General features: G+C 55.3%; 2 protein-coding genes across 5 annotated transcripts; one reads left to right on the plus strand and one right to left on the minus strand.

Annotated features, from left to right (window-relative positions):
• Window positions 1–5,629: 5,629 nt before the first annotated feature.
• On the plus strand, window positions 5,630–7,828 carry LOC128094097 (optic atrophy 3 protein homolog). The gene has a single exon (XM_052712195.1). The coding sequence runs from the start codon at window positions 5,858–5,860 to the stop codon at window positions 6,266–6,268; it is 411 nt and encodes a 136-aa protein (XP_052568155.1). The 5' UTR covers window positions 5,630–5,857; the 3' UTR covers window positions 6,269–7,828.
• On the minus strand, window positions 7,418–25,900 carry Vasp (vasodilator stimulated phosphoprotein). Of its 4 annotated transcripts, none has more exons than XM_052712194.1 (13): window positions 25,286–25,900; window positions 15,878–16,049; window positions 15,624–15,789; window positions 12,677–12,761; window positions 11,846–11,883; window positions 11,490–11,731; window positions 11,258–11,355; window positions 10,108–10,159; window positions 9,925–9,958; window positions 9,658–9,703; window positions 9,436–9,526; window positions 8,344–8,401; window positions 7,418–8,227 (listed from the first exon to the last, which is right to left on the minus strand). In XM_052712194.1, the coding sequence occupies exons 1-13, from the start codon at window positions 25,288–25,290 to the stop codon at window positions 8,190–8,192; spliced, it is 1,125 nt and encodes a 374-aa protein (XP_052568154.1). In that variant the 5' UTR covers window positions 25,291–25,900; the 3' UTR covers window positions 7,418–8,189. The 4 variants fall into 4 exon arrangements, with proteins under 4 accessions (XP_052568154.1, XP_052568153.1, XP_052568152.1 ...); XM_052712193.1 differs by having other exon boundaries at window positions 9,925–9,961; window positions 25,286–25,899; XM_052712192.1 differs by having other exon boundaries at window positions 11,258–11,358; window positions 25,286–25,896.
• Window positions 25,901–27,265: the final 1,365 nt, after the last annotated feature.

Raw genomic sequence — 27,265 nt, forward strand, 5'->3', positions numbered from 1 at the left:
TGAGACCCTGCCTCAGAATACAGAAACAAGGCAACAAGAACACAACCATTAAAAACTGGCAGCTTGGGTGGGTGTGCCTGCACACCCAGTCACTCGGGAACAGATGGGAGGGCCACCAGAGCCTGGGGGTCCCAAACAGCCCGGGGAAACACGGCAGAAGGCTGACTCTGCCGGACCCAGGGCAACTCGGAGCCCAGGTATGTACCATGTCTGAGCTCTGCACAGCTGGGAGCAGCCACCCGGAGGATTCTGGGTTCATATGTCAGATGTTTCTCAAGTCTAATTAAAATGAAAAGTGCCCACTGCTTTCTACCTGACTGGATTTCATAAAGGGGAGCCCAGATAGCCAGGTGTAGTGGCAAACCCCGATAATTCCAGCACTCAGGAGGCCGAGGCAAGAGGGTGCCAAATTCAAAGCCAGCCAGGGCCAGGCGGTGGTGGCGCACGCCTGTAATCCCAGCACTCGGGAGGCAGAGGCAGGTGGATGGATCTCTGTGAGTTCGAGGCCAGCCTCGTCTACAGAGCAAGTTCTAGGACAGCCAGGGCTAGAAAGAAAAACCCTGTCTGTACAGAGCAAGTTCTAGGACGGGGGGCTGGAGAGATGACTCAGCGGTTAAGAGCACTGCCTGTTCTTCCAGAGGTCCTGAGTTCAATTCCCAGCAACCACATGGTGGCTCACAACCATCCATGATGGGATCTGGTGCCCTCTTCTGGCCTGCAGGCATGCATGTAGGCAGAACACTGTATACATAGTAAATAAATAAATCTTTTAAAAAAAAAAAAATGTTCTAGGATAGCCAGGGCTAGACAGAAAAACCCTGTCTGGGGAAAAAAAGAAAAAAAGCCGGCCCGTGTACCTGGTGAGAGCCTGTCTCTAAGAGAAAACAAACAACCTTTTGTAAGGGAAGAGCAGGGAGAGAACAGCTGATTTGGTGACCTCAGGTTACAGAGTCAAACTCCACTTCCCTGTTAGGCCTGCTCGGGTGGACCCTGTCACTGGTGAGCTAGATGGGTCTGCAGAGGGGCCAGCAAACCCCGAGAAACACTCCTGTTTACCGGCTGCCGCTGAGGCCTCTTGACAGGGCAGATGAGGTGACTGAGAGAAGCTGCAAAGCCTCCTGTGGGAGTTAATGCTCCTGAACTCCTCTGCCCGTCCGGAGTTCCCAGGCCTGTTTTCTTCGGATTCTTCTGGGCCTCTCTGTGACATCCCTCCGGGGCAGGGAGCAGGACCCCTCAGGAGTGGAGTCCTGGGAGCTGCTATTGCACAAGGAACCATCCTAAGAGCCAGAGTCACCGGACATTATAGGGTTTCTGTGGTTGGCGTGAGGAGGTCAGTTATAATCAGGAACTATGGTTGAAAACTCTAGCTGAGCCAGGTGGTGGTGGCGCACACCTTTAATCCCAGCACTCGGGAGGCAGAGGCAGGCGGATCTCTGAGTTTGAGGCCAGCCTGGGCTACCAAGTGAGTTCCAGGAAAGGCGCAAAGCTACACAGAGAAACCCTGTCTTGAAAAACTAAAAAAAAAGGAAAAAAGAAACTCTGGCTAGCTGCAGTAGAGCATACCTTGAACTCCAGTATGTGAAGCTGAGGCAGGAGGATAGCCTGGGCTACATACTTGCGAGATTCTGTCTTAAAACAATGAGGGAGGACAAAATGACTCTGAGGACAAAGGTGCCTGTCGCCAAGCCTGGATTGCACAGGGTTGAAGGAGAGAACGGAGACTCCTGCAGCTTGTCCTCGACCTCCACACAAGTGCTGTGGGACAGGAGCACTGCACACACACAGATAAAATGTCAAAGGTAAATATAGGACCAAGTGGAGGCTGACAAGATGGGTCAGCAGGTTAACTCACGGTGGAAGAAGAGAACTAATTCCCAAAAGTTGTCTCTGATTGCCACGTTCTCAAAGTGACTCATTTGACGCACACACACACGCTGGTAATGAATTCGGAGTAAAGATAAGTGAAATAAAAGAGAAGCCAGAAGCCAGGTATGTATGATGGTGCATGCCTACAATCACATGAACACAAAAGCACACACACACACACACACACACACACACACACACACACACGAAGAAAAATGCACAAATGAGGGAAAACAGAAATTCTATCATTAGCAGAAACAACTAGTGTGTGTGGCCAGTGCCTCAGGACAGTTTAATGGGCTGGACATTCCAAAGACCTTTAAAGATTATCTCTCAGGATCCCAGGGCAAAGGCCAGGCCTCTGTGTTCCAAGGCTAATCTCTGACTGTACATAAAAGAAAAGTTCCCAGGATGGAAGAGAGAAACAGAATTCAGACAGAAGATAGAGGGGCGGAGGCAGGGAGACGGACAGAAGTCCCTCAGCTACCCTGTGGAGCACAGACCGGTCCATCACCAATGCAATCAGCCCTTAAACCCTGAGGAATGAGCAAGTCTTCCGGGTCTGGTTCACCATGGAGGTAGGAAAAGGTATTTCAGATACGCAAGGATAGTGTCAAAGTCATTATCAGCCACAGAGTGAGCTTGAGTCCAGCCTGTGCTACGTGAGAGTCTGTCGAAATAGGAGCTAAGATCTGGGCATGCTGGCTCATTCATAGCTGTAACCCCAGCCCTTGGGAAGCTGAGACAAGAGACGTGCTATGAGTCTGGGGCCCACCTGGGCTACAGGGTAAAACCCTATCTTTAAAAAAAAAAAAAAAAAAAAGCCTGGGAAGATGCCTCACTAGACCTGCTGCTAAACATGGGAACCTGAATTCAGATTTCCAGCAGCAACATCAAAAGTTGGACTTAGGGCTAACAAGGTGACCTCAATGCCTGTGGCCAAGCCTAGGGACCTGAGTTCAGTTCCTAGGACCCCCACCATGGAAGGAGAGCTCCAACTTCCATAAATGGTCCTCTGACATCCACAAGTATGCCTTGGTATCCACATAATCACACAATACAATAAATAAAATAATTTAAAAATTAAAATGAAAGGGTTGTGGCAAATATCTTTACTCCCAGAACTCAGGAGGCAGAGGTAGGCAGATTTCTGAGTTCGAGGCCAGCCTGGACTACAGAATGAGTTCTAGGACAGCCAGGGCTACACAGAGAAACCCTGTCTCGGAAAAAACAAACAAAATTAAGATGAAATTGGACGAGGTGGTACAAGCCTTTTGTCTAGCAGTCAGGAAGCAGAGGCACAAAGATCTCTGAATTTGAGGCCAGCCTGGTCTACATTGTAAGATCTAGGCCATCCAGGGCTGCATAAGGAGACCCTGTCTCAGAAAAACAAAACTCAGAAAACCCAAAAAGAAGGATTCAAAACACCAAACACCCTTTTGGAGATAGATACTTAGGGATATACTCCAACAAGTCTAAATCGAAATTGCCCAAAGACAGACTAATGAGGCCAGACATTCCAAAGTCCTAAAGCTCATCTCCAGGGATCTCGGAGCAAAAGTCAGGCCTCCGTATGGGTAATCTTTTCTTTCAAGTCTGGCTGTCCTGGAACTGTCTTTGTAGACCAGGTTGGCCTCAAACTCACAAAGATCCACCTGCCTCTACCTCCTGAGTGCGGGGATTAAAAAGTCATGTGCCACCATGCCCCGCTTATCTTTACATCTTGACTGCACATAAAAGAGAGATTTCCAGGTCCAAAGAGAGAAGCAGTTTTCAAATAGAAGATAGAATCCAGCCAGGGATGGTAGAGAATGCCTTCAATCCCAGCGCTTGGGAGGTAGAGGCAGGAGTATCTCTATCTACATAGCAAGACCCTGGCTCAAGCGGGGGGGGGGGGGGGGGGGGGGGGGGGGGTGACGAGGGGCGGGGTGGTATGAAGACTTCATGGGAAGACAGCCCTGCAGCCTTGGGGACAGCCGGTGTGTCCATGACTGACTGAAAAACAGCATTTGAGGGAAAACAAAAGCTTCAGAGACACTGAGAGCCCAGGGCAGCAGCTCCAGTGGGTGGAGAGCTTGCCTCGTGCTCACGAAGCCTGCATGGGTTTGAGCTGCAGTCCTCCAGCATTTGAGAGGCAGAGGCAGGTGGATGTCTGTGAGTTCCTGGCCACAAGGCGAGGCCTTGTCTCAACACACACACACAGGCATGCACACACAGGCACACACTCTAGCACTGGCGCGCGTGCGCGCGCGCACACACACACACACACACACACACACACACACACACACACTAAAAACTTGACAATAAGCATTAGGCGGGATTGTGAGAACAAACCTAACTTACAGAGCAGAGCACTAGTACAGGCTAGGGAGGACTGCTCTGTCAAGATCAGCAGCTGCCCTGGAGGGGGAGCACTCAGGGGACCCAGTTATTTTCCAGGGCTTCCTTTCACAGGGTACAAGAGGAGTTTGGTTGCTAAGTGTGCACTGTGGGCACTTCTCTTCCTCTGGTTGGTCAATTAGGTCACAGTCATTTTTATACCAAGCATGCACTGTCCCATAATGTATGATTTAATTTTTAAATATTTTATTTCTTATTTGTGTTTATGTGCGTGTGTCTGTGTGTGCCATGTGTGTTGGGGTGCCATGGAGGCCAGAGGAGGGCATCAGATTCCCTGGAGTGACAGGCAGTAGTGAGCTGCCTAACGTGGGAGCTAGAAACTGCTGCACTCAGATCCCGAGCAGGAGCAGTGTGTGAGCCATCCCTCTGGCCCCATAATGCATGACTTTAGTCATGCACACCCAGTATGCACAAGCGTGAGGCGGTAAGTAGGGGACCCTCCCTAAGATTTACTTGAAGACACAGTTTATTGTTTGTTTGTTTTGTTGTTTTTTCAAGACAGGATTTCTCTGTGTAGCCCTGGCTGTCCTGAATCTCGCTCTGTAGACCAGGTAGGCGGTCTTGAACTCAGAGATCTACCCGCCTCTGCCTCCTGAGTGCTGGGATTAAAGGCGTGCGCCACCGCTTCCTGGCAATTAATTTATTTTTATTTTATGTGTATGAATGTTTTGGGGGTCTTGTACCTTGTGACCCTACCCCTGCAGTGGTTACCAGACTGGAAGTGTCTCACCCCCCAGCCAGGTTAGCATTTTCACCCATACCCACTTTCCAAGATCTTCTGGACATTTTTAAAAATTTTAATGTGTGTGTGTGTGTGTGTGTGTGTGTGTATCTCGGGGCAACTCTGGAGTGGGCTTCTTCAGGTTCTGGGGATAGAACTCGGGTCACTGGGCTTACATGGCAGGCACCCTGACCCACCACCAAACCGTTGTTGCTGACTTTGGATGTTATTTTATTCAATTTTTTTTTTTTTTTTGGTTTTGAGACCAGAGTCTACCTCTAGCCCACAATGGCCTCTTGTTTCATTCCCCTGAGTGCTGAGATCATGGCCTCCTGAAGCACCATGACCTGCCTACTGGAGGGGGCTCTCATGTTGTTCGGGCCAGTTTCCAAAGATGACCTTGAATTTTTTTTTGGTGGGGGGGAAGGCGTTTCGAGACAGGGTTTCTCTGTGTAGTTTTGGTGCCTGTCCTGGAACTCACTCTGTAGACCAAGATGGCCTCGAACTCACAGAGATCCGCCTGGCTCTGCCTCCAGGGTGCTGAGATTATAGGCCTATGCCATCAAGCTCGGTTCCAGGTGGTGCCGGGGATTTTAAGTATGGGATCTTGCATGCTAGGCCAGCATTCCATGACTGAGTCACATTCCCAGCCCCTGGACCATTTTAAAACCACGTCCTCAGGTTCCCCCAGGCCAGAGAAGTCCTTATTCTAAGTGTGCGGACTGGGTGCCTGTCCTCTACACAGGCGATTTTGGCTCTGATCCCCAAGACACGGAGCAGGGGCTGGTGCTTACAGGGGACAAGGAGCAGCCCAGGCCACAGCAAACCCTGACCCCTTTCTTCCCTGCAGTGTACCACTGGGCAGAGATGCGGACCAAGATGAGCATCATGGGCTTCCACGCTGAGTCCATCAAGCCACTGAACGAGGTGGCCGCGGCGGAGCTGGGCGCGAACCTGCTGGGCGAGGCCATCATCTTCGGCTGCGCCGGCAGCTGCCTGCTGCTGGAGTTCTGGCGCCAGCAGTCACTGAAGCGCCGCAAGGAAGGGGAGCGCGTGGCCTCACTGCTGTCGTTGAGGGATGACTTGGACCGCCTGGAGCAGGTGGTGGACGAGCTGCAGGTGCAGGTGCAGGCCGCCGTACGGAGGAGCGAGCTGGACCAGCTGAGGGCCGAGCTGCGGGCGGAGCTGGAGGAGTTCAAAGGCCAGATCTGCACCGAGCGCCACGAGCCTGAGCCTGAGCCTGAGCCCGAGCCCCAGCCTCCCAAAGCCTCCTTGTAGAGACCGCAAGACTCTGTCCTTGGAGGACGTGGATTGCTGTCTGGCCCTGTGTGCCTGGCCTCTCTGCATGGGCCCATCCCCGAACTGGGCCAGCTGACATGCCCTGGTCTCTGGGGACAGAGGGATCCCAGGCCGGGAGTGGTGTGAGTGCTCCTTTCCACAGGGGTCTCTCACCCACTGGTGGGACATGCCAGGGACGCTCCCAGATTCCCAACCCCAAGCCACCAGCACTCGGATACCGTGCTTGGAAAGGGAGGCACAGCGTGTTGGGGAGCCACCTAAGAACCCTTTGCCCGGGGCACTGGCCCATCACACTGGAACACTCCTGCCTTAGTGTCCGGACCCCATCTCCTTCCATCTACCTCACTCTGAAGGGAGAGGCCAGGTCTGCACTGTCTCTGGCTCCTCCCGTCTTTGGTCCGAGGTGCCCGTCTGGCACTCTGTCCTTGGTGGACCCTCCTCTAGTCCAGGGCGCTGTCCACGAGCTGGCGGGGTGCCTCTTCCTCATCATGTCTTAGGAGGAAGTTGGTTCTAACCAAAAATGAGGCCATTCTGCCTATCTCGGCCCCTCCATTTCCAGCCACCACCCCTTTGATAGCCTCTTTACTGGCCTTCTGTAAGGAACCACCTGCACCCTTAACACGTGGGCCAGTACCACACCTCCGTCCGCCGCCACCACCCACGTTTCACAGCATTCTCAGGGACACACACACACCCCGCCTTTGGTCTTCCAGGCAAAAGCCACTTAAAATAAGGTGGACAGCCTCACGTCTGACCAAATGGAACATCCCAGAAGACCAATTTACTCCCTTACCCACTCATTCACTAACCCACTGGACCACAAAGCGGTGGCCTTTGAGCTCTGGCTTCTATTTTTTTTAATATTTTAAATGTTTTATAATTAAAGGAGCCCCAGGTTAAAGAGTGTGTCTCAAACCATCATGTGCTGAGTGGGCGGAAGTGTCATTAGGAGAGAACTTGGGGAGGCAGTCATCTTCTGAGACCTTTCCCAGAGTTCCGCTGTAAGACTTAAGGGACACACACCCCAACACTAGGATGGAGGAGGAGGCCGGCTGGAGGGCCAGAGGGGAGGGCCAGAGCCAGGGGTGTGGGTGACGGGCAGGGGAAGCAGGAGTCACTCCAGAGACCTTCACATTTATAAAAACCGCAGATTTATTCAGCGAGGGCCCGTGTCCACGAAGCTAAGGTGTGGAAGTCGGAGGACCTATTTTTCCTCTTCTCCTTCCCCTGACTTCATCTTCCCAGAGGGCAAAAATGGTCTGGACCCTGAAATCCTAACCCAAATAAAAAAACCACAAAACTGAGGTTCCAAAAACGTTAAAGAATCTGAATTCCTCATAGAAAAGAGGGAGGAGCCAAGGCGAAGGGGGAGGTGTTCCTCGGGTGAGGGAAATCCCTCCCACCTGCTGGGATACCTCCCCTCTTTCATAGCTGCCTCCCATGGGATAAGCCTGGGGTTATAGCATTTAAAAACTCCCACACCCCATTTTATCAAAACCAAAGAGAAAAAAAATTTCCCTTCCCCCCATAAACCCAAATATATATATATATTTTTTTTTCTTTAAAAAAAAAAATCCAAGGCATTAAAGCGTTAAAGTGAATCCAGAACAAGGGAAGGTGAGATCCCTCCTTCCTTCCTCACTGTGGGGTTACCGGTACATCCCCAGCAGAGGAACCAGCCCCAAGGGGATGGCAGAGGGGACAAAGGGGCGGGACCTCCTTAGCCAATCAGCAGCCAGCATGGGTGTGGCCATGGCACCAGGGAGCCACACCCTCTGGGGTCTTCCCAGTGGGAGGCAGTGAGGGAGAACGCCTTCTGGTGTAGGTCAAGTTGAGGCAGGGGAAGCAGGCGCCAGGGGGGAAGCGCAGAAGGAGAAATGGGTCTTCTGGGTCCCCGTGGTCAAGGCGAACCCCGCTTCCTCAGCTCCTGGACAAAGGCTGGAAGGAAGGAGGAGGAAGAAGTCAGGCCAGTCTCTGCCCCTCCCCTTCCAAGGCAGGCTCCTCCGCGGGCACAAGGCCCTTGGAAATGCCGCATTAGAACAGAGGAGCCTCACCTTCGATTATTTCCTCTTTCATCTTCTGCAGCTCCTTCCGCACCTCTTCCAGAAGCTCCTGAGAAACAATCAAGAGGGGACCTGGACTGGCAGAAGCAGTGACCTCCTCTCTTATTTCAACTTTTCTCAAGTTCTTTAACAAATTGTGTGTGTTTGCTTGTACCCGTATATGCATGCGCTTGAGGGAGAATTAGTTCACTCCTTCTACCAGTGGAGGTTCCGCGGATGGAACTCAGGTTGTCAAGACGGGCGCAGCACCTTTATCTGCTGAGCCATCATAACGGCCCATTTTATTGCAGGGACAGGGATTGGAACCTAGGGCATCTTAAATGCTACCTAAGCATACTACTGCTGAGCCACACCCCAGCCTCTCACTGGGGGATTCTAGGCAGGGGCTCTACCACTGAGCCACACCCCAGCCTCTCACTGGGGGATTCTAGGCAGGGTCTTTACCACTGAGCCACACCCCCAGCCCCTCACTGGGGGATTCTAGGCAGGGGCTCTATCACTGAGCCACACCCCCAGCCCCTCACTGGGGGATTCTAGGCAGGGGCTCTACCACTGAGCCACACCCCAGCCCCTCACTGGGGGATTCTAGGCAGGGGCTCTACCACTGAGCCACACCCCAGCCCCTCACTGGGGGACTCTAGGCACTCTTCTGCTGAGCAGTTCCCCTTCTTCCTTTCTTTTTGACTGAGAAGACAGAAGAAGCTGGTTCAACAACCCTTCCCACCCTCATCCTTTGACACAATTGCCAAGGTCACAAAATGATGGGGACATTCTATAGAATTCCAGATCTGTGGGGCCAGCAGAAGCTGGAGCGCATCCAGTAAGAAGCTTGCCAAATGTACAGTCTCCTGCCAGCTCTGACTAGAGATGGATAGCTGGAGCCACTGAGCTGAGTGAGGACTGTGGGGACTCAGCAGGAACGGCGGATAGGTGGTATGGCCTGTTTAGGCACTGTCCTCCCGGACCCCGCCCACCATCTCCCTTTCTCAGACTAGAAGACTGAGGTTTCTAAGCCTTCTCTTGAACCATTCTGGACCCAGGCCTGTCACTCTGGGCATCATGACAGCTGCTGCCCCAGGCTACCTGCTTCACCCTCTCCAAGTCAGAGTCATCACTGGAGCTGGGGGTAGAGGGGTGGGCCTCGGAGGTAGTCACAGAAGATGATGACTTCATCCTGGAAGAGTTGGTGTGGAACAGGGATAGGGTTAGAAAGGGGCACTGTCCAGAGGTTACACTGTATCCCCTCTTGTACAAGAGAAAAGTTCAACACTTTTGAGGGGTGGATTCCCAACACGGATGGTCTACCTTGGCAAGGTTGTGCTGTTCTTCTCCCAGGGTCTCCGCACAGATTCTGGGTAGATGGGGGAGCAACAGATCAGAAAGATCGAGACAAGCACTGCCCCTCACCAAAATATACCGCCACCCAACCCACCAGGTCAAAGAACTATTTTAGAAAACTACAATCCCCAGAATTATTTTCACAGGTTTCCCATGCAAGTGTGCTTTCAAAGCAAGAACAATGATGCATCCTGGGATTTGTAGTTTCTATGGCTACATAGGGCTGTCACTCACCACTCTGGGCGGGGACTCGGGCCTCTGGTTCCTCCTGCTGGCAGTACAGAAAAGTATCATAAACCACCCTTTCCATGCCAATGTTCCTCCTCCAGGTCCAAAGCCAGAACAACCCTGTCACACCTCCTCCCTGCCCTAGGGTACATATTAAGGAATATAGAACAGGAAGAGCCCCCGACTTACGCTGGCTGAGTCGTCTTTGGGGGGCTTCTCCCCAACCTGTGTGGCTTTCCTTCTGCAGAGGGGCAAGCAAGAACAAGCTACAGTTCACGGCCCGCCACTCAACAGCACCCCTCCCCACTGCTCAATTCCAGAATAATCTGAGAAGTTAAAGAAGGGGCCTGCGAGACGGCCCAGCAGACAGAGGTGCTTGCCACCAAGACAGATCACCCGATTTAATCCCAAGGACCCATGTAGTTGAAAGTCGAGAACTAAATCCTGCAGATTATCCTCTAATCTCCAAATATGTGCCCACACATATAAACACATACACACACACACACACACACACACACACACACACACTGAATAAATGTAATATTTTTTCTTTTTTTTAAAAAGAGGCAGACATATCTCTGTGACTTCAAAGCTAGCCTAGTCTTAGAAAACAAAAATAATAAGAACAGCATGGCACAAGCCTGTAATCCCAGCATTGAGAGGCCGAGGCAGGAGAATCATTCCAAGTTCCAGCCCAGCCAGGGCTGAGAACAGCAACAACACCCACAAAAATCCAGTTTAGGGCCAGTGAGATGGTCCAGTGAGTAAGGGTGCTTGCTGCCAAGCCCGACAACATGAGTTCAATTCCCAGAACCCACACTGTGAAAGGCAAGAAAGGACTCCTCCCAGGTGCCAAGGGCAAACTCATACGTACGATGAATAAAAATAAACATAAATTTTTTATAAAAATATCCAGCTTAGAGATTGTTCCTCTAGAATTCGGAAGGGCCCCCCTAATTCCTACGTCTGGAAATCCTAAGAACTGTAAGGGTGAGAAGTTTTCAAGATCAGCAAGCTGAGGTTCTTAAGAATCTGTTTCCAGAACATCCAAGTGGAATTGCCTAGGGTCCTAACCCTGAGAGTCAGGACATGTTACAGTCTGTAAGTCACCTCAGAGGACGACAGTCTCCAGCACTGTGTCCCAGACATGGCTGTCACCATCGGGGCAGGACTGCCACCCCAGCACTCAGGAGGCTGAGAAGCCCGAAGATCAGAGTTTAGCCTGGGCTAGACACGAGACGGAGAGAGGAGAGGGGAAGGAGCGCCATGGGCACTCCAAAAGCCTAGCCCCCAAACTGCCGGGTGTGGGGCTGACTCCCGAGGGCCCCAGGCTCACCTCCGGGCCAGCATGGCGTTCATCTCTTCCATAAGCCCCCCGCCAGTGCTTCGACTACTCTCAGCTTTGGGGGCCAAGGGCCCCCCAGAGGCCTCCTCCTGCTGAAGGAATGAAAAAGGGGGAGATGGCTTTAAAGGCAGGCCAGGTGACCTCCCAGGCCTCTTGTGACACCTTTGGGGGACTCTGACCTCCTCCCATTGTCCCCTCAGGGCTGCATCTCCCAGACACTCACCTTGCTCACTTTCCTGAGTCTGGCTCCAGCAATAGCAGCAGCCAGGCCTGGGGCCCCGGAACCCCCACCACTGGGGCCCTGTGCTGTAGGGAGTGGGGGAGCAGGGGGCGGGGCTCCCCCTGCTCCATGAGCTGCAGCAGATACCCCTGATGGGGGAAGACCCGGGGGTGGAGGGGGACCCGGAGGAGGGGGAGGTCCTGGAGGGGGAGGTGGACCCCCCGCTGGGGGAGCAGGTGGACCTCCTGCAATAAACACACAGAGAATGATACTGCTGAGAGAGAAGCCTTCTTCTTTGTCCGGCCTGCCCAACCCGGTCCTCCAGGGAGGTCCCCGTGACCCAGAGGTTGAGCCATTACCTGCGTTAGAGACCCGGCGCTCCATGTGCTCAGGCTGCCTGTACAGGGGAAAGGAAGCTGCCTTCAGTACCCAGACCAAGCTACTAGCCACGGGGCCAGAAGCCTCTGGTTCCTCTCTCAGAGGTCACCGGCGAGGCCAGCGGCTCTCTCCTACATCTGCCTTCCAAGGGCCCAGGGAGGAGGGGTGAGAACAAGAGGCAGGAGGCACCCATGGGGGGTGGGTGAAAGCCTTCTTCTCAACTGTCACACATAGCTGATTTTAAAGTAGCCAAGGGTCTCAGCTGTGGAACCCGGGTGCGGAGTCTGGGGCGCTGGAATGGTGGATTCTCTTATCAAATTCTTGGGGGTGGGGGTGGTAGTTTTTCTTTTTTTCTCTATTGAGACAGGGTCTCACTGTGTAGCCTCGGCTGGCCTGGAACTTGCTCTGTAGACCAGGGTGGATTCGAACTTGCAGATGGGCTCGCCTCCACCTTTCATTGAATGTTTGGAATTAAAGGTATGCTCCAACAAATCCAGCAAGGGGTTATTTTACTATAACAGGGTCTCATACTGATTTCCAAGGCAGCCTGGAATTCACTCTGTAGCCCAGGCTAGCCTCAAACTCTCATCAATCCTCCTGCCTCTGCATCCTGTGAACTGATGACAGACAGGTGTGAGCTGCCAGGCCCAGCTTTGCAGTACATTTCTTGAACTCCGGGAGCTTGGGGAGTGGTGTCTGAATGCTGCTTGCTTCTAGACCCTTGGACCTTGGACCTTTCTAGAAGGTGAAAGCTGGCAGGGTTCTGAACTCCGGGAGCTATGGAACACCCTAAAGGGAGGGAGGGTCCCCACCTTTTCTGTTGTTCCTGGTCCTCTGGGGAGGGGCCATTCTGTGCAGACCAGGCAGGGGGTGCTGGGGCCAGGGGAGGCCCACCTCCTGGAAGGTGAAGGGAAACCACAGTGAGAACGTGGGAGCTCTCCCCTCCTCAGTCTCCCCTCCCCTCATGACGATGCCATCCCACTGAACCAGAGACCCTAACATCCCTCCACAGGGGGCAGCACACAGGAAAGACAGCAAGAAGCAGCCTCCTGGGCCTGAGGTGCGGTGAGGTGGGTGCTGCTGGGATACACAGTGCCACTAGTCACTAGGCCACGCAGGCTGGAAATCCGCAGGAACAATCACTTTTCCAGCCCCAAGGGAACGAACTCAGGCCTGCGCCTCTGATTACATTTCTCCATGCACACGCAATGGGTGAGCCATTCCATTAGTACTGACAAGGCCCTGCGAAGCCAACACCACAGTCAATCTACAAAAAGCAGAACAGTTACCTAGGACACAACCTTGAAAGCGCTGTGAAGGGGGCTGGAGGCGTGGCCCAGTGGTAGAGCCCCTGCCTAGAATCCCCCAGTGAGGGGCTGGGGGTGTGGCTCAGTGGTAGAGCCCTTGCCTAAAATCCCCCGTGAGGGGCTGGGGGTGTGGCTCAGTGGTAGAGCCCTTGCCTAAAATCCCCCGTGAGGGGCTGGGGGTGTGGCTCAGTGGTAGAGCCCTTGCCTAAAATCCCCCGTGAGGGGCTGGGGGTGTGGCTCAGTGGTAGAGCCCCTGCCTAGAATCCCCCAGTGAGGGGCTGGGGGTGTGGCTCAGTGGTAGAGCCCCTGCCTAGAATCCCCCAGTGAGGGGCTGGGGGTGTGGCTCAGTGGTAGAGCCCCTGCCTAGAATCCCCCAGTGAGGGGCTGGGGGTGTGGTTCAGTGGTAGAGCCCCTGCCTAGAATCCCCCAGTGAGGGGCTAGGGGTGTGGCTCAGTGGTAGAGCCCCTGCCTAGAATCCCCCAGTGAGGGGCTGGGGTATGGCTCAGTGGTAGAGCCCCTGCCTAGAATCCCCCAGTGAGGGGCTGGGGTGTGGCTCAGTGGTAGAGCCTCTGCCTAGAATCCCCCAGTGAGGGGCTGGGGTGTGGCTCAGTGGTAGAGCCCCTGCCTAGAGTCCCCCAGTGAGAGGCTGGGGTGTGGCTCAGTTGTAGAGCCCCTGCCTACAATCCCCCAGTGAGGGGCTGGGGACTTGGCTTAGTAGTAGAGCCCAAGGCCCCTCATTCAGTCTCCAGCACCTCAAAAAAAAAAAAAAATTGACAGTCTTGGCCTCATTAGGGAACTTAAAATAAATAAAAGGAGTCCTGTTCCCAGTACTAGACCCATACATCACATCACCACCACCCCCGTCCTGTGAGTTGAATAGTTTTGAAAAAGTAAGAAATACCATGTAACCAGGCACAGTGGCATAGACCTTTAATCCCAGCACTAGGGAGGCAGAGGCACATGGAGTTCCCTGAGTTCCAAGTCAGCTATGTAGAGAAGCCCTGTCTCAAAACAAAGAAATAAATAAGAAAGTCGACTCCTGGGGGGTAAGGCAGCTGGGGCTGGGCCTGGAGACCTGAGTTCGGTCCCTGGCCCACACGGTGGAAGGACAGAACGCTCCCACCAGCTATCCTCTCTCTTCCGCACAAACACCAGAGCCCAGTGCGCACACACTAAATGGATCAATGTAATTTAAAAACTTTAAAGAAGTAGAAACAGTACACGGTGAACTGGGATGGTACCCAGGGTCTGGCACACACTGGGCAAGCCTGTACCACCGACCCCTTCGCCATAGCATGCTCCCTGTGGACTTGGTTTTACACCAAATCTGGCTATGTAGCCCAGGCTGGCCCAGAACTCTCCATCTGCCTCACCCCAAAGGCTCATATTACAAGGATGTGCCACCATGACCAACATGGGGAGCATGGTGGAGGCTGGACAGACAGACATCTTGGTCCAGCACATGGTCACAGGGAACATGGGATCACACCTCGGCACACACTGGGCATGGACAATTGTCACGGGAGTTTTCCATGATGTCCATGGGTTAGCTGACTTACAGATAGGCAGACCCAAGGCCCCAAGTGCAGGATGGCAGCTTCAGGCTTCCCAGCACTCACCCCAACCCCCATTTAAAAAGAATTAAGTGTATGGGTGCTTTGCCTACATATATATGTCTGTGAACCACACGTGTGCCTAGTCCCCACAAAGGCCAGAAGATGTCAGACCTTAGGGACTGTGAGCCACTCACCACGTGGGTGCTGAGAATCAAACTCAGGTCCTCTGGAAGAGCAGTAAATGCTCTTAAGCACCGAACCATCTCTCCAGACCCCCAGCATGTGCACGCACACATATGTACACATACACTTATGTGCATGCACACAGATGCACACATACACACACACATACTTTTTTTAAAAGATAGTCTTACGTAGCTCAGGCTGGTCTCAACCTTGCTGTATAGCTGAGGATGGCCTCAGTCTCATCATCCTCCACCTGCCAAGCGCTGGAGTGACAGGCATGTGGTACCAGGCCTAGTTTAGGCAGTGACAGGGACTGAACTCGGAGCTTTACGCATGCTGGGTGAGCTCTCTACCTACAGATCGCTGTTCCCAGTCTGATTTTTTTTTTTTTTTTTTTTTTTTTTTTTTTGGTTTTTCGAGACAGGGTTTCTCTGTGTAGCTTTGCGCCTTTCCTGGAACTCACTTGGTAGCCCAGGCTGGCCTCGAACTCACAGAGATCCGCCTGGCTCTGCCTCCCGAGTGCTGGGATTAAAGGCGTGCGCCACCACCACCCGGCTCCCAGTCTGATTTTACTGACTTATTTATTGGTGGCGGGGCCTTGCTATGTCCTCCAGGCTGGCCTGGGACTTGTTACAATCCTTCTGCCTCAGCCTCCCAAGTGCAAGGATTAAAAGTGTGAGCCCCAACACCGCCCCACCCGCCCATCTAACCTTCCAAGGCCTCTAGGGCACTGGCCATGCCGGCTGCAAACTGGGCTGCGTCCTCCTTGCTGCCGAAGTTGAGGCCCCAGACCTGACGGGCATCCCGCCACTGATGGAAGATGGGAGTGGCCTGATTGTACTTGACACCCCGGACGATGGCACAGTTGATAACCACCTGCAAAAGGGAACGGGCAGGTAAAGGGTGACGAGTGCTCGGTGGCACGGAGACAGAGGGACAGGGGACGGAGGGAGGGAGCCTGCACCTGCTGGTCCGGCTGCATCTTGCGGCCAACGACTCGGAAGGAGTTGGCAGTGGGGTTGTGGTAGATCTGGACTCGGCTGAAGGCCTGGGGACCGGTGCCAGCAGGCAGCCATCGCTTATTGCTGTCGTCATACACCATCACGGTAGCCCGGCTGGAACAGATGACCGTTTCGCTGCGAGGAGAGAACGCACAGGGGCCGGTCACACTCTCCACGTGGGTCTCCCCAAGGCGGGACAAGAACGGGAGGGAGAGAGACAGAGAGATGGTCCGGGACGGCGGATTCAGACATCCTCCCCAGAGGCCCAGACGGAGCGGGACATCAGGACAGGGCGGCACACAGCAAGAAGATATTAAAGGGAGAAAAATCAGAAGGACAAAGCATGGCTCAGAGAGACAGCTCAGCAGATAAAAAAAAAAACAACAACAAAAGGTGCCGGACACCAAACTGATGATCCAAGCGCAATCTCCTGGACCCATACAGTAGAAGCAGAAAACCGATTTGCACACAGGTCCCCCAGTGAGGGGCTGGGGTGTGGCTCAGTGGTAGACCCCCTGCCTAGAGTCCCCCAGTGAGGGGCTGGGGGCGTGGCTCAGTGGTGGAACCCCTGTCTAGAATCCCCCAGTGAGGGGCTGGGGGCGTGGCTCAGTGGTAGAGCCCCTGCCTAGAACCCCCCAGTGAGGGGCTGGGGGTGTGGCTCAGTGGTAGAGACCCTGCCTAGAATCCCCCAGTGAGGGGCTGGGGGTGTGCCTCAGTGGTAGAGCCCCTGCCTAGAATCCCGCAGTGAGGGGCTGGGGGTGTGGCTCAGTGGTAGAGTCCCTGCCTAGAATCCCCCAGTGAGGGGCTGGGGGTGTGGCTCAGTGGTAGAGCCCCTGCCTAGAATCCCCCAGTGAGGGGCTGGAGTGTGGGTCAGTGGTAGAGACCCTGCCTAGAATCCCCCAGTGAGGGGCTGGGGGTGTGACTCAGTGGTAGAGCCCCTGCCTAGAACCCCCCAGTGAGGGGCTGGGCTGTGGCTCAGTGGTAGAGACCCTGCCTAGAATCCCTCAGTGAGAGGCTGGGGGTGTGCCTCAGTGGTAGAGCCCCTGCCTAGAGTCCCCCAGTGAGGGGCTGGGGGTGTGGCTCAGTGGTAGAGCCCCTGCCTAGAACCCCCCAGTGAGGGGCTGGGGGTGTGACTCAGTGGTAGAGCCCCTGCCTAGAATCCCCCAGTGAGGGGCTGGAGTGTGGGTCAGTGGTAGAGACCCTGCCTAGAATCCCCCAGTGAGGGGCTGGGGGTGTGACTCAGTGGTAGAGCCCCTGCCTAGAACCCCCCAGTGAGGGGCTGGGCTGTGGCTCAGTGGTAGAGACCCTGCCTAGAATCCCTCAGTGAGAGGCTGGGGGTGTGCCTCAGTGGTAGAGCCCCTGCCTAGAGTCCCCCAGTGAGGGGCTGGGGGTGTGGCTCAGTGGTAGAGCCCCTGCCTAGAACCCCCCAGTGAGGGGCTGGGCTGTGGCTCAGTGGTAGAGACCCTGCCTAGAATCCCTCAGTGAGAGGCTGGGGGTGTGCCTCAGTGGTAGATCCCCTGCCTAGAGTCCCCCAGTGAGGGGCTGGGGGTGTGGCTCAGTGGTAGAGCCCCTGCCTAGAGTCCCCCAGTGAGGGGCTGGGGGTGTGGCTCAGTGGTAGAGCCCCTGCCTAGAACCCCCCAGTGAGGGGCTGGGCTGTGGCTCAGTGGTAGAGACCCTGCCTAGAATCCCTCAGTGAGAGGCTGGGGGTGTGCCTCAGTGGTAGATCCCCTGCCTAGAGTCCCCCAGTGAGGGGCTGGGGGTGTGGCTCAGTGGTAGAGCCCCTGCCTAGAATCCCCCAGTGAGGGGCTGGGGTGTGGCTCAGTGGTAGAGCCCCTGCCTAGAATCCCCCAGTGAGGGGCTGGGGGTGTGGCTCAGTGGTAGAGCCCCTGCCTAGAATCCCCCAGTGAGGGGCTGGGGGTGTGGCTCCGTGGTAGAGCCCCTGCCTAGAATCCCCCACTGAGGGGCTGGAGTGTGGGTCAGTGGTAGAGCCCCTGCCTAGAATCCCCCAGTGAGGGGCTGGGGGTGTGGCTCAGTGGTAGAGTGCTCAAGCTTGCCCAGCTTGCTCAAGGCCCTTGGTTGAATCCATAGTACTATTTAAAAAAAAAAAAAAGATACAGGCTGACAGATGAGCGCACTGTGGGGAAGAGATGAACAGGCAGGCTGCACACAGGAAGAGGCAGAAAAAAAAAGATAAGGTAGGACCCAGAAGGCTTGAGTTGAGGACCAGGCAGCTTGCTCAGGGTCCTGGGCTCAGCCTCTAGAGCCTTAATCCAAAGTGAGTACAAGCTGACTAGCAGACAGCCAAGAAGTGAGGTAAGAACAGCCCCAGGCTGGCCTCAGTTTCCCGGTCCCTACCACACGTCTCCAACCTCGCCTCTGCTCTGGGCTCAGGTCAGATGAGGAAGCTGAGGTCAGAGGGCAGGAAGTGTGAGGAAAGATTCCAGGACCCTGGTGAGCTTCCCCAGAGGCTGCTTTTACTGGCCACCTGGTCCTTCTGGTTCCCCGGGGCACACACAGCCATTTGGCTCACATTCCTGGCTGCAGTCACGCCCTGTGGCTGGGGATGGAGACACAGCGGTGTCCCAGACAGATCTCCCTGCCACCAGTGTGTTCCAGTGCCGGGGACAAACCTGTGCTGGCAGGAACACCTCCTGGAGCAGCCGGCCCAGCCTGGGGGCCAGGCAGAGCTGAGGAGAGCCACTGGCTGAGAGAGGGCAAAACGCAGCTCAGATTTGGAGTGGGACACCACCGACCTAGGTCCGACCCCCGCCGCCGAAGCCTTCTTCCACATGGCCCGGAGAGCTGATCATCCCGCATACCTGTCACTTAGGGAAGACATGATGGGCCCTCCCTCCCTTCCAAAGGCCTTGAGAGGGAGGAATGAGTCTAATTACTAAAAAGGACTGGGCACAGTACCTAGTATACACTGAGCACTCTGTCATTCAGCAAGCACTGGAGTACTGAGTGCTTGGTCACTGTCAGCACTGGGGCACCATGTACTCAACCAGTCAGTACTGAGTCCTCAGTACTGTCAGTACTAGGGTACCCTGAACATCTCCATCACACAAGACCCTCTCCCCCTCCCCAAAACCTGCCCTCCTGGAAGGTCCAGTTCCCCTCCAGGGCAGGCACTAAGGCTCCAGACAGGAAGTAACTTGGCCAAGGTCACACACAGACAGGGGAAGTGGGGGGAGCTTAGGCCCCACCCCCCCACACCAGACAGGGGAAGTGGGGGGAGCTCACCCCACCCCCACTAGGCTTTTTCCTGAAAAGAAGAAGTTTGTGGTTTCCAGGGGAGAGAAACTGTACCCCACAATGGCTGGGCTGGGGTCTGGGGTGTGTCGCTGTGCAGTGAGAGTTCAGCGGGGAAAGCCCCTTGGCAGGCAGGCCCCTGCACTGCAGACTGAGCCTGGCACCCCAACTTTGCATGCACGTTGCTCCTCTATCAAAAGGCCTTTAGCTGGGCCCATGCCTCGAGCCTTCCCAAGTTCCTCACTCGGTTCCCACTGCCATCCCTTCAGGATGGATGCTGTTCTTCCAGGGTGCAGCGCAGAGGGCCCAGAGAAGTTGAGTATCCCACCCACAGTCACACAGCCAGCCCCGCAGAGGCAGAGGCAGGCTCCTAAGCCAGATGGCTCCCAGGTCCCAGTCTTAACCACAGAGCTGTGGGTTCTACCCACATATCATTGGAAACAAGCATAGCTTCAGGGACTGTTTCTGGCTCAGGCACCCTTGGCAGGGCAGGGTTAAAGCCTCACCCACACCTGCCGCCCACACCCAGGGCAGACTCTGGCCAGATGCCCAGGGTATCACGGCCCCACCCAGGTGCACTTTGGCCTCCCAGGTGGTCCTGCCCTGTCTGCCCTGGCTCCGGTCCTCTGGTCCAGAGAGGACACTGCTGTCTGCCTGAACCTGAGCTCGGTCCCACCCTTTAGAGAAGGACTCTGTGAAGACCCAATCTCAGAGTGTCCCCGTCCTCCAAAGCCCTGTCCGCGGCGGCTCCAAGGCTGGTGAGGTCGCCTGTTCTCACTGCTGTATCATCCCCTCGCGGCTTGCACATCCCAGCTCTGCCTAGATGTCCTCCTTTCCCTTCAGAAGCCCTCCACCTCCTCTGCACACCTCAGCAATCCTCCTGCTCCACAGTCTTTGGAGACACCCTTGTGACGGAGGCTCACGATAAAACAAAAACCAGAACTGGCCTCAGCTGGATGGGGCCGGAGCCCAGCATCGTCCTAGCACTCAGGGGGCAGAGGCAAGGGGGAATCTCAAGTTCGAGGCCAGCCTGGTGCCACACAGTGCGACCCTGCCTCAAATAAATGCCAGACTCGGGCTGGCGATCGACGGTGCTTGCCAGGCCTTGAGTTCGATCCCGGAGACACACGTCGGCGGGAGGGAGGAGAACGGACTTCCACAAGCTGTCCTCTGACCATCACACACCTGAAATCAAACTAAATGATTGTTTTTTTTTTTTTCAGAGCTGAGGCCCGAACCCAGGGCCTACCACTGAGCCAAATCCCCAACCCCAAACTAAATGATTTTTTTAAAAAAATCCTCAAAACAGAAAAAGAAAAGGTTAAGAAAGAGTGAACCGGGTCAAAAGCGTGAAAACTTGTTTTCCCTCTGGCCCTTGTCACCTGGGAAGCCGGCTGTGTCAGCCACCACCTTTTTTTAAAGCAGCACCCCTTTGAGCCACACTCCGCCACACTCCTCCATACTCTGCCTTTTTTAAAAGTATCACCCCCACTGTTTTCTCATCTTTCAGTGAGGTTAGGAGTCGAGGAGCACACGGTTCAAATGGGAGCCTCCCTGCGTGTGCGCTGTGTGATCCCTGCCAAGCGTCTTCACCTCTCTGGGCCCGCGCTTCAGCATCCGTCAGAGGCTAGGCCTCAGTCTAGATCATCAGTTTGCTGAGTGCCGGGAGTGGAAACTGGAGCCCAAAGCCTGGAACAGCGTCCTCGTTGACCCTCAAATGTCAGCGGCTACTGTTGAGTCTGCTCTTTACAACTGCTGAGTACTCCGGAGCGCTGAGTACCATGCTAGGTTCTTAAAGGGATCCTTGGGGACCCGATGTTTCAGCAGAGGAAATAAAAGAGGGCTAAGTATTCCAGGCTGGAGAACATACACGCCTGTGATCTTGTACTTGGGAGGCGAAGCGGGAGGATCTCTGTAGGCTTGAAGCCAGCCTGGGCTACATGGTGAGACCCTGTGTCAACTGTCCCAAAAGGAGCCGAAATGGAAAATCCCCACAGGAGGGACACACGTGTGACCCCGACGACCCGAGGTGGATCCCCAGAACCCACACGGTGGATGGAAGGAGAGACCCGACTCCCACAGCTGTCTTCTGAACTCCACATCCCTCACACACGCCCATCCTCACCAAAATAAATAAAGGCAAAAACAAACAACTTTTTTTTTTCCTAAGAAAAATAACTGAAGACTCCACAGCCAGGACCTCGGCAGGATGGGGGTGGCAGGGTGAGTGGCCCCCATTTCTTTAGGGTCTCTCTTCTCCCTAGGCGGCCGGTTCCGGACCCACCCTCCCTCTGTGTAGCTTCACTTCTGGAGCCCCAGTTTCCAGTCTGGGATTCCCCCACTCTGTGAGTCTGCTGTAAGGAGAAAAGGGGTCAACAGAGGCCTGAACCCACAACCCTGCAACTGACACCTCCCACCCTGGCAGCTGGGAGTCCTGAGAGGGAGGGGACGGAGGGAGGGGACGGAGGGGACCCAGCAAGCTCAGGCACCTTCCTCATTGAGTCTGGCCCTTCCCTTCGCTGCCCGCAACCCCCAAGCCTTACCTCACCAGCTCCTTGCACCATTGACACTTGACACACACACACACCCTCATCCTGAAGCAGGCACACCATGAAACTATACACACACACACACACACACACACACACACACCCTCATCCTGAAGCAGGCACACCATGAAACTACACACACACACACACACACACACACACACACACACACACCCCTCATCCTGAAGCAGGCACACCATGAAACTACACACACACACACACCCTCATCCTGAAGCAGGCACACCATGAAACTCCACACACACACACACACACACACACACACACACACACACCCTCATCCTGAAGCAGGCACACCATGAAACTACACACACACACACACACACACACACACACACACCCAAAGCAGGCACACCATGAAACTACACACACACACACACACACACACACACACACACACACACACACCCTCATCCTGAAGCAGGCACACCATGAAACTACACACACACACACACACACACACACACCCTCATCCTGAAGCAGGCACACCATGAAACTACACACACACACACACACACACACACACACACACACACACACCCAAAGCAGGCACACCATGAAACTACACACACACACACACACACACACACACACACACACCCCAAAGCAGGCACACCATGAAACTACACACACACACACACACACACACACACACACACACACACCCAAAGCAGGCTTGCAGACAGGTCAAGTTCTGTCTATGGAGTTTTAGGGAGTTCATTTTACCCCATCCGGTGGGCCTCAGTTGCTCCTAAGTGAACAGGAAGGCAAAGGTGCTTGCTTAGGTGGTTGGCTTACTGAAACAGACTCAGTGTAGCCCAGGCTGAGCTAGAACTTACTCTGTAGCCCAGGCTGGCCTCAAACTTGCTAAGTAGCAGAGAATGACATTGGGGGAAAAATGTTTTTTAATAGTGAATGTGTTATTTGTACAAAAACAAAACACCCCCCACCACAAATGGTTCTATTTTTCTTTTTCTATAATACCACTAGACTTAAACAGTCCTGGGCACAAATTCAAACGTTACCACCTCCAAATTGTTTGACTTTATACATTTATTTTTGAGACAGGGACTCAGTAGCCCAAGCTGGCCTCCAAGTGGTAGCTCCAAGTGCTACCGTTACAAGCATGAGTCACCACACTGTACTCCCAAACTATTAAACTTTAACAGGCCATTTCCTTAATGTCTCTGTGGCTCAGTTTTACTACCTGTAAAATGGGGGCAAGACCAGGACACAAGCTTGGACTAGCATCATACTTAACTGTGGTGGAGGTTTAAACGGAACGAGACCCGTATTACAGCGCCTGGCACAAAGATGTGTGACTGAACCGGCCTCGTCATTTCAAACTAAAATAACAGTCGCTGCTTCTGTTATTATTGCAAGAGGAAAGGAATGAACCCAAGTGCTTTCAGAACGCTGTCTGCCCAAGAGCCTTCAGACCTCTGACCCCTTCTCTGCCTTCCCAGCTCCCGGATGCAGCAGACACTCGACAAATATTTGTCAAACTGGGAGAAAAAGAACCATATCTTGTAATTTTCCATCTCAACTACCTCCTTTCCCACTGCCCCAGGGCTGTCCGCAGACAAACCAGTCCTCCCCCTTCCCCAAAACAGCACAAGAACCTCTGAGGGCCCTGGACCCAGGCTCCTCAGTTTCAGGGCCTCAGTTTACCCAGCTGGGAAAAGGGGATGGGTCTCTCTCTTTTAATCCTAGCTGTCCTAGGATTAATTAAAGTAACACAGCCCAGCAAGTGACCCAGGACAAGGGAGACCCTCTCTTAAGAGGGTGGGGGACCAGGTCCACTTGTGGCCACCCTCAGGGGAGGGAGGTTTGCCCCGGGTCACAGCCAGTCGGGGGCCGGGCTGCAGGAGGACCGGGGCTGGGGGTGAGGGGGCAGGGGGCCGGCCTAGACGTTGCTCCTGCCCTTTTACGGTCTCAGCGAGTGAGGCGGCACTAACTCGGACATCCGCCATCCGCCTTCCACCGGGCCTGGGACCGGAAACGGGTGGGGGAGGGGCAGGGCTGGGGGCAGCAGGAGAGGAGAGGTGGGGGGGGGGCGGGTGGAGGAACTGACCCCCTTTCGGGGGACAGCACTCCCAGGGGGGAGGGAAGGACAGGCAGGAAGTCTTCAGGGTGTCTCCATGTCCCCTTCCAGCTCCAGATCCCAACACTCCCACATGCCAAGGGACAGACGTGGGAGGGAGGGAGGGGTCCGCGCTCAGGGTCCTGGAGAGGAATGTCACCCTGATGTCAGAGGGCAAGAGTGGAGGGCGCGCACACGGGGTTAAGCCCAAACTGTCCCCAGGAGACTCCTCCTCTAGCCAGGGGCTTTGGGGCAGGAAGTGCCTGCCAAAGTGGAGGAAGGGAGATAGTATTGTCAAGATGTAGCCCCAAGGGAGAGATTATGGGGGGGGACGGCTGAGGGGAGGCCTCTGCCGGCCCAGCCCCGCCCTCAGGTGAGCCCAGGAGTTCAGGGCAGGTCCAGGGAACACATTAATTAAAAAAAAGAAAAAAAAAAGATCCCTAGGTCCCCCTCACCCCCAGGATTAAATTCCTGAGAAGAGCGCAGGAAGAAGCTGGCAAGCCTGGGTCCCGGAGGGAGAAGGCTGTGACCTTGACGCTTTCCAGCGCCCCCTCCTCCAATCCCACGGCTTGGGGAAGTGGGGGGGGGGGTGACACCGGGCGACACTGGGCCCAGGGGGAGGGGCCGTGATGTGGGGAAAGCAGCTGGCCCACAAAGCTCACTCGGGGGCCCGCCCCCCACACCAGCTGTCTCGACAGGTGAGTCAGGAAGACAAAGGCCCCCCTCCCCCAGCTGCCGCGCCCCCTCCCTCCCGGGCCACCAGGTTGCGGGGGGGACGACCAGAGCCGCCCTCTGGCCCGGGAGTCGCCCCAGGCCTGGAGTGCTCCCGGGCCCTAGGTCCCAGCCTGGGTACCTAGTGGGAGAGGAGTCCCATCCAGACCCTCCAGGCCCTGTGGCTCAGATTCGCAAAACCCTCTCCACAGGAGAACCTCCGTGCCCCCCAAATGTAGAGGCATCAAGAAGTACCCCCGAAGTTAAGGACCGCGGTCCCGCTCTGGGACACCCACCCAGCGCCCCAGACGCAGGGGTCCGAAGACCACTACCCGAGGCTCAGAGTTTCAGAGCCCGGCTTCTCAAGCCAGCCTCCCACTACCTCCCCAAGACCTGGACTGGAGTTTGGGGCGGTAACTCTGAGCCCCGCTTACACCGGATGCTTCTACCTATCTGCCAGCTCGGAGGTGCTCCCCCAAAAGTCTTCAGGCTCTGAGTCCCGAGAGCGCCCCTAAACCTGAAAGCCACCAGGAGAACCTCAGCCGGCGCCGCCTCAAGCCTTTGGGGAGTAGTGCGGAGAAAGGGGGTGTCGACATCTGCAGATCGCTCCAGGAGGCATCGGCTCAGAGTTGGGACGCCCGAAGCCCGGTGTCCCCCTAAATCCAGCCCTGAACGAGCCGGGGGGCGGGGGAGGGGGACAAAGGCGGGGCGCGGAGCCGGCGCCCGGCTGGACCCGGGCTGGGGGGTTCGGGGCTCACCTCATGGCTGCGCGGAGGGCGGGCGGGCGGCGCGCCCACGGGGAGTGCTCCCGGGGCGCCCCTGATTGGAAGTGCAAGGGTGCGGGGCTGGCTCCAGGTTCTGCTCAGTCTCCCTCGGGGTCCCGCCCCATAGAGTCCAAGCTTCCTGGGGAGAACGTGGACCGGGCCGGGGCGGGTCCTCGCGCGCCTCCTCCCTCCGCCGCTCTGATGGACTGAGGTCCCTTGTGGTGGAAAGCGGGGTGTAGAGTCCGGACCGCTCCGGCGCACCCCCTCGGCCGGCGGCACCTACGCGGTTACTCTTACTACTGTACTCTCTTCGCTACATTTCGTTCCAAAATTCCACTCCCCGCACCCACAATGCCCCGCGCCTTAAAGGGGCCGTGAACACCTCCCGGCGGGGGATGGAGAGCGTTTAAAAGGCAACGCGGAACCGTCGGCTTCCGCAATTGCACGCCTTCCCCAGCCTGGTGGCGTGGGGGTGCACCCTGGGCCTCACCCCCGAGCCGGAGGTGGAAGCGTGGTGGAAGAGAAGGGGCCTTCCTTTGATCTCTGTCTCCACTGTTGAATTCTTAGGTAGAGATCTGCGGGTGCAGGTTCTCGCGTCCTACTCTCTCCGTGGACTTCTGCTCAGTTTTTTTTTGACGGGGGGGGGGGGGTGCGGGACGGGGAGGCCCTCTGGTTAAGCAAGGGATCTCATCAGTTTCCACCTTTAAGTAACACTTGGGCACGTCCGGTGTTCCCCAGATCTGAGGCCGGGCCCCACCCCTCTCCGCCCCCCACCCTCCCGGGGAAGGTGTGGAGGAAGTGAGCGAGGGGGCGCGGCGGGGCCGCTGACTCACCGCAGCCGGGTCGCGGCTGGGGTGGGGGCGGGGGTGAAGGTGGGGATCGACTGGGAGCGCAGGGGTAGGGGTGGGACCCCTACCCCTGCTCCCCACCGGTGCCCACCTACGACTTAGTCTTCGCCCACGGAAGACAGCAGGATGGTCCCAGCAACCCCGTAAGCTCAGGGACCCAGAGACTCTCCTTGGGGCCCCCCTCCCCCAACACACCCGGGCTGAGTCGAGCCCAGACACCCTCCAAGGCTTCCGCAGTGAGTCCTATAGGCCCCGCCCAGAGTTACATCATCATCCTCATCATATGGACACGCCCCTCCCGTAGAGCTCCACCTGGCAGGGTGAAAGGCGTTAACCCTAGGAAAGCACCAGTTCCTGCTTTACAAATCGGGAAACTGAGGCATGGAGATCGGGAATGGGTTTAACCTACGATCGTCTTGTTTGGGACCCCCAGGACTCACGGAGAATCAGCCCACGTGGCCTTTGGCCAGTCCATTTCCTGGATGCTCACTCCCTGCGGGCCTTTACCATCGAGAACCTCTTCGTGCGCCCCAAACTCTTCTGATTCTGAGCTGAAAAACCTAGTCAATTAGCTGTGGTGCCACAAACCAGGAGGCTGAGGCAGGAGAATCGCGAGTTTGAGGTCTGGTCACGTGAGGTTACATATTTAAGAACAACAAAAAAAGGGGGGGTGGGGATGGCTCAGCGGTTAAAAACACTTGCTACTCTTCCAGAGGACCGAAGTTCAATTCTCAGCACTCAGGAGACTCACAGCTGACTGTAATTCCAGTTCCAGGGTGTCCTAGACCTCTGGCCTTCCAGGGCACTGCATTCATGTGCACACACACACACACACACACACACACACACACAATTAAAAATAATACACGTAAATCTTTTTAAAACAAAACAACAACAAGAAAAAAATAGGCCAGGCTTACACCTTTAGCCCTAGCACCCAGGAGGCAGAGGCAAGCAGATCTCAGTGAATAAGAGGCTGGCCTGGTCTACATAGTGAGTTCCTGGTCAACCAGGGCTACACAGAGGGGCTCTGTCTGAAAAACAAACAATAACAGCAAAACAAAAAACCTGAGTAATCCAATCCCCACCCCCATCCATCTAGAGCAGTGGTTCTCAACCTTCCTAA

This window comes from Peromyscus californicus, unplaced genomic scaffold (assembly GCF_007827085.1).
Source record: "Peromyscus californicus insignis strain IS unplaced genomic scaffold, ASM782708v3 Scaffold_4__1_contigs__length_199733344, whole genome shotgun sequence".
Classification (NCBI taxonomy): domain Eukaryota; kingdom Metazoa; phylum Chordata; class Mammalia; order Rodentia; family Cricetidae; genus Peromyscus; species Peromyscus californicus.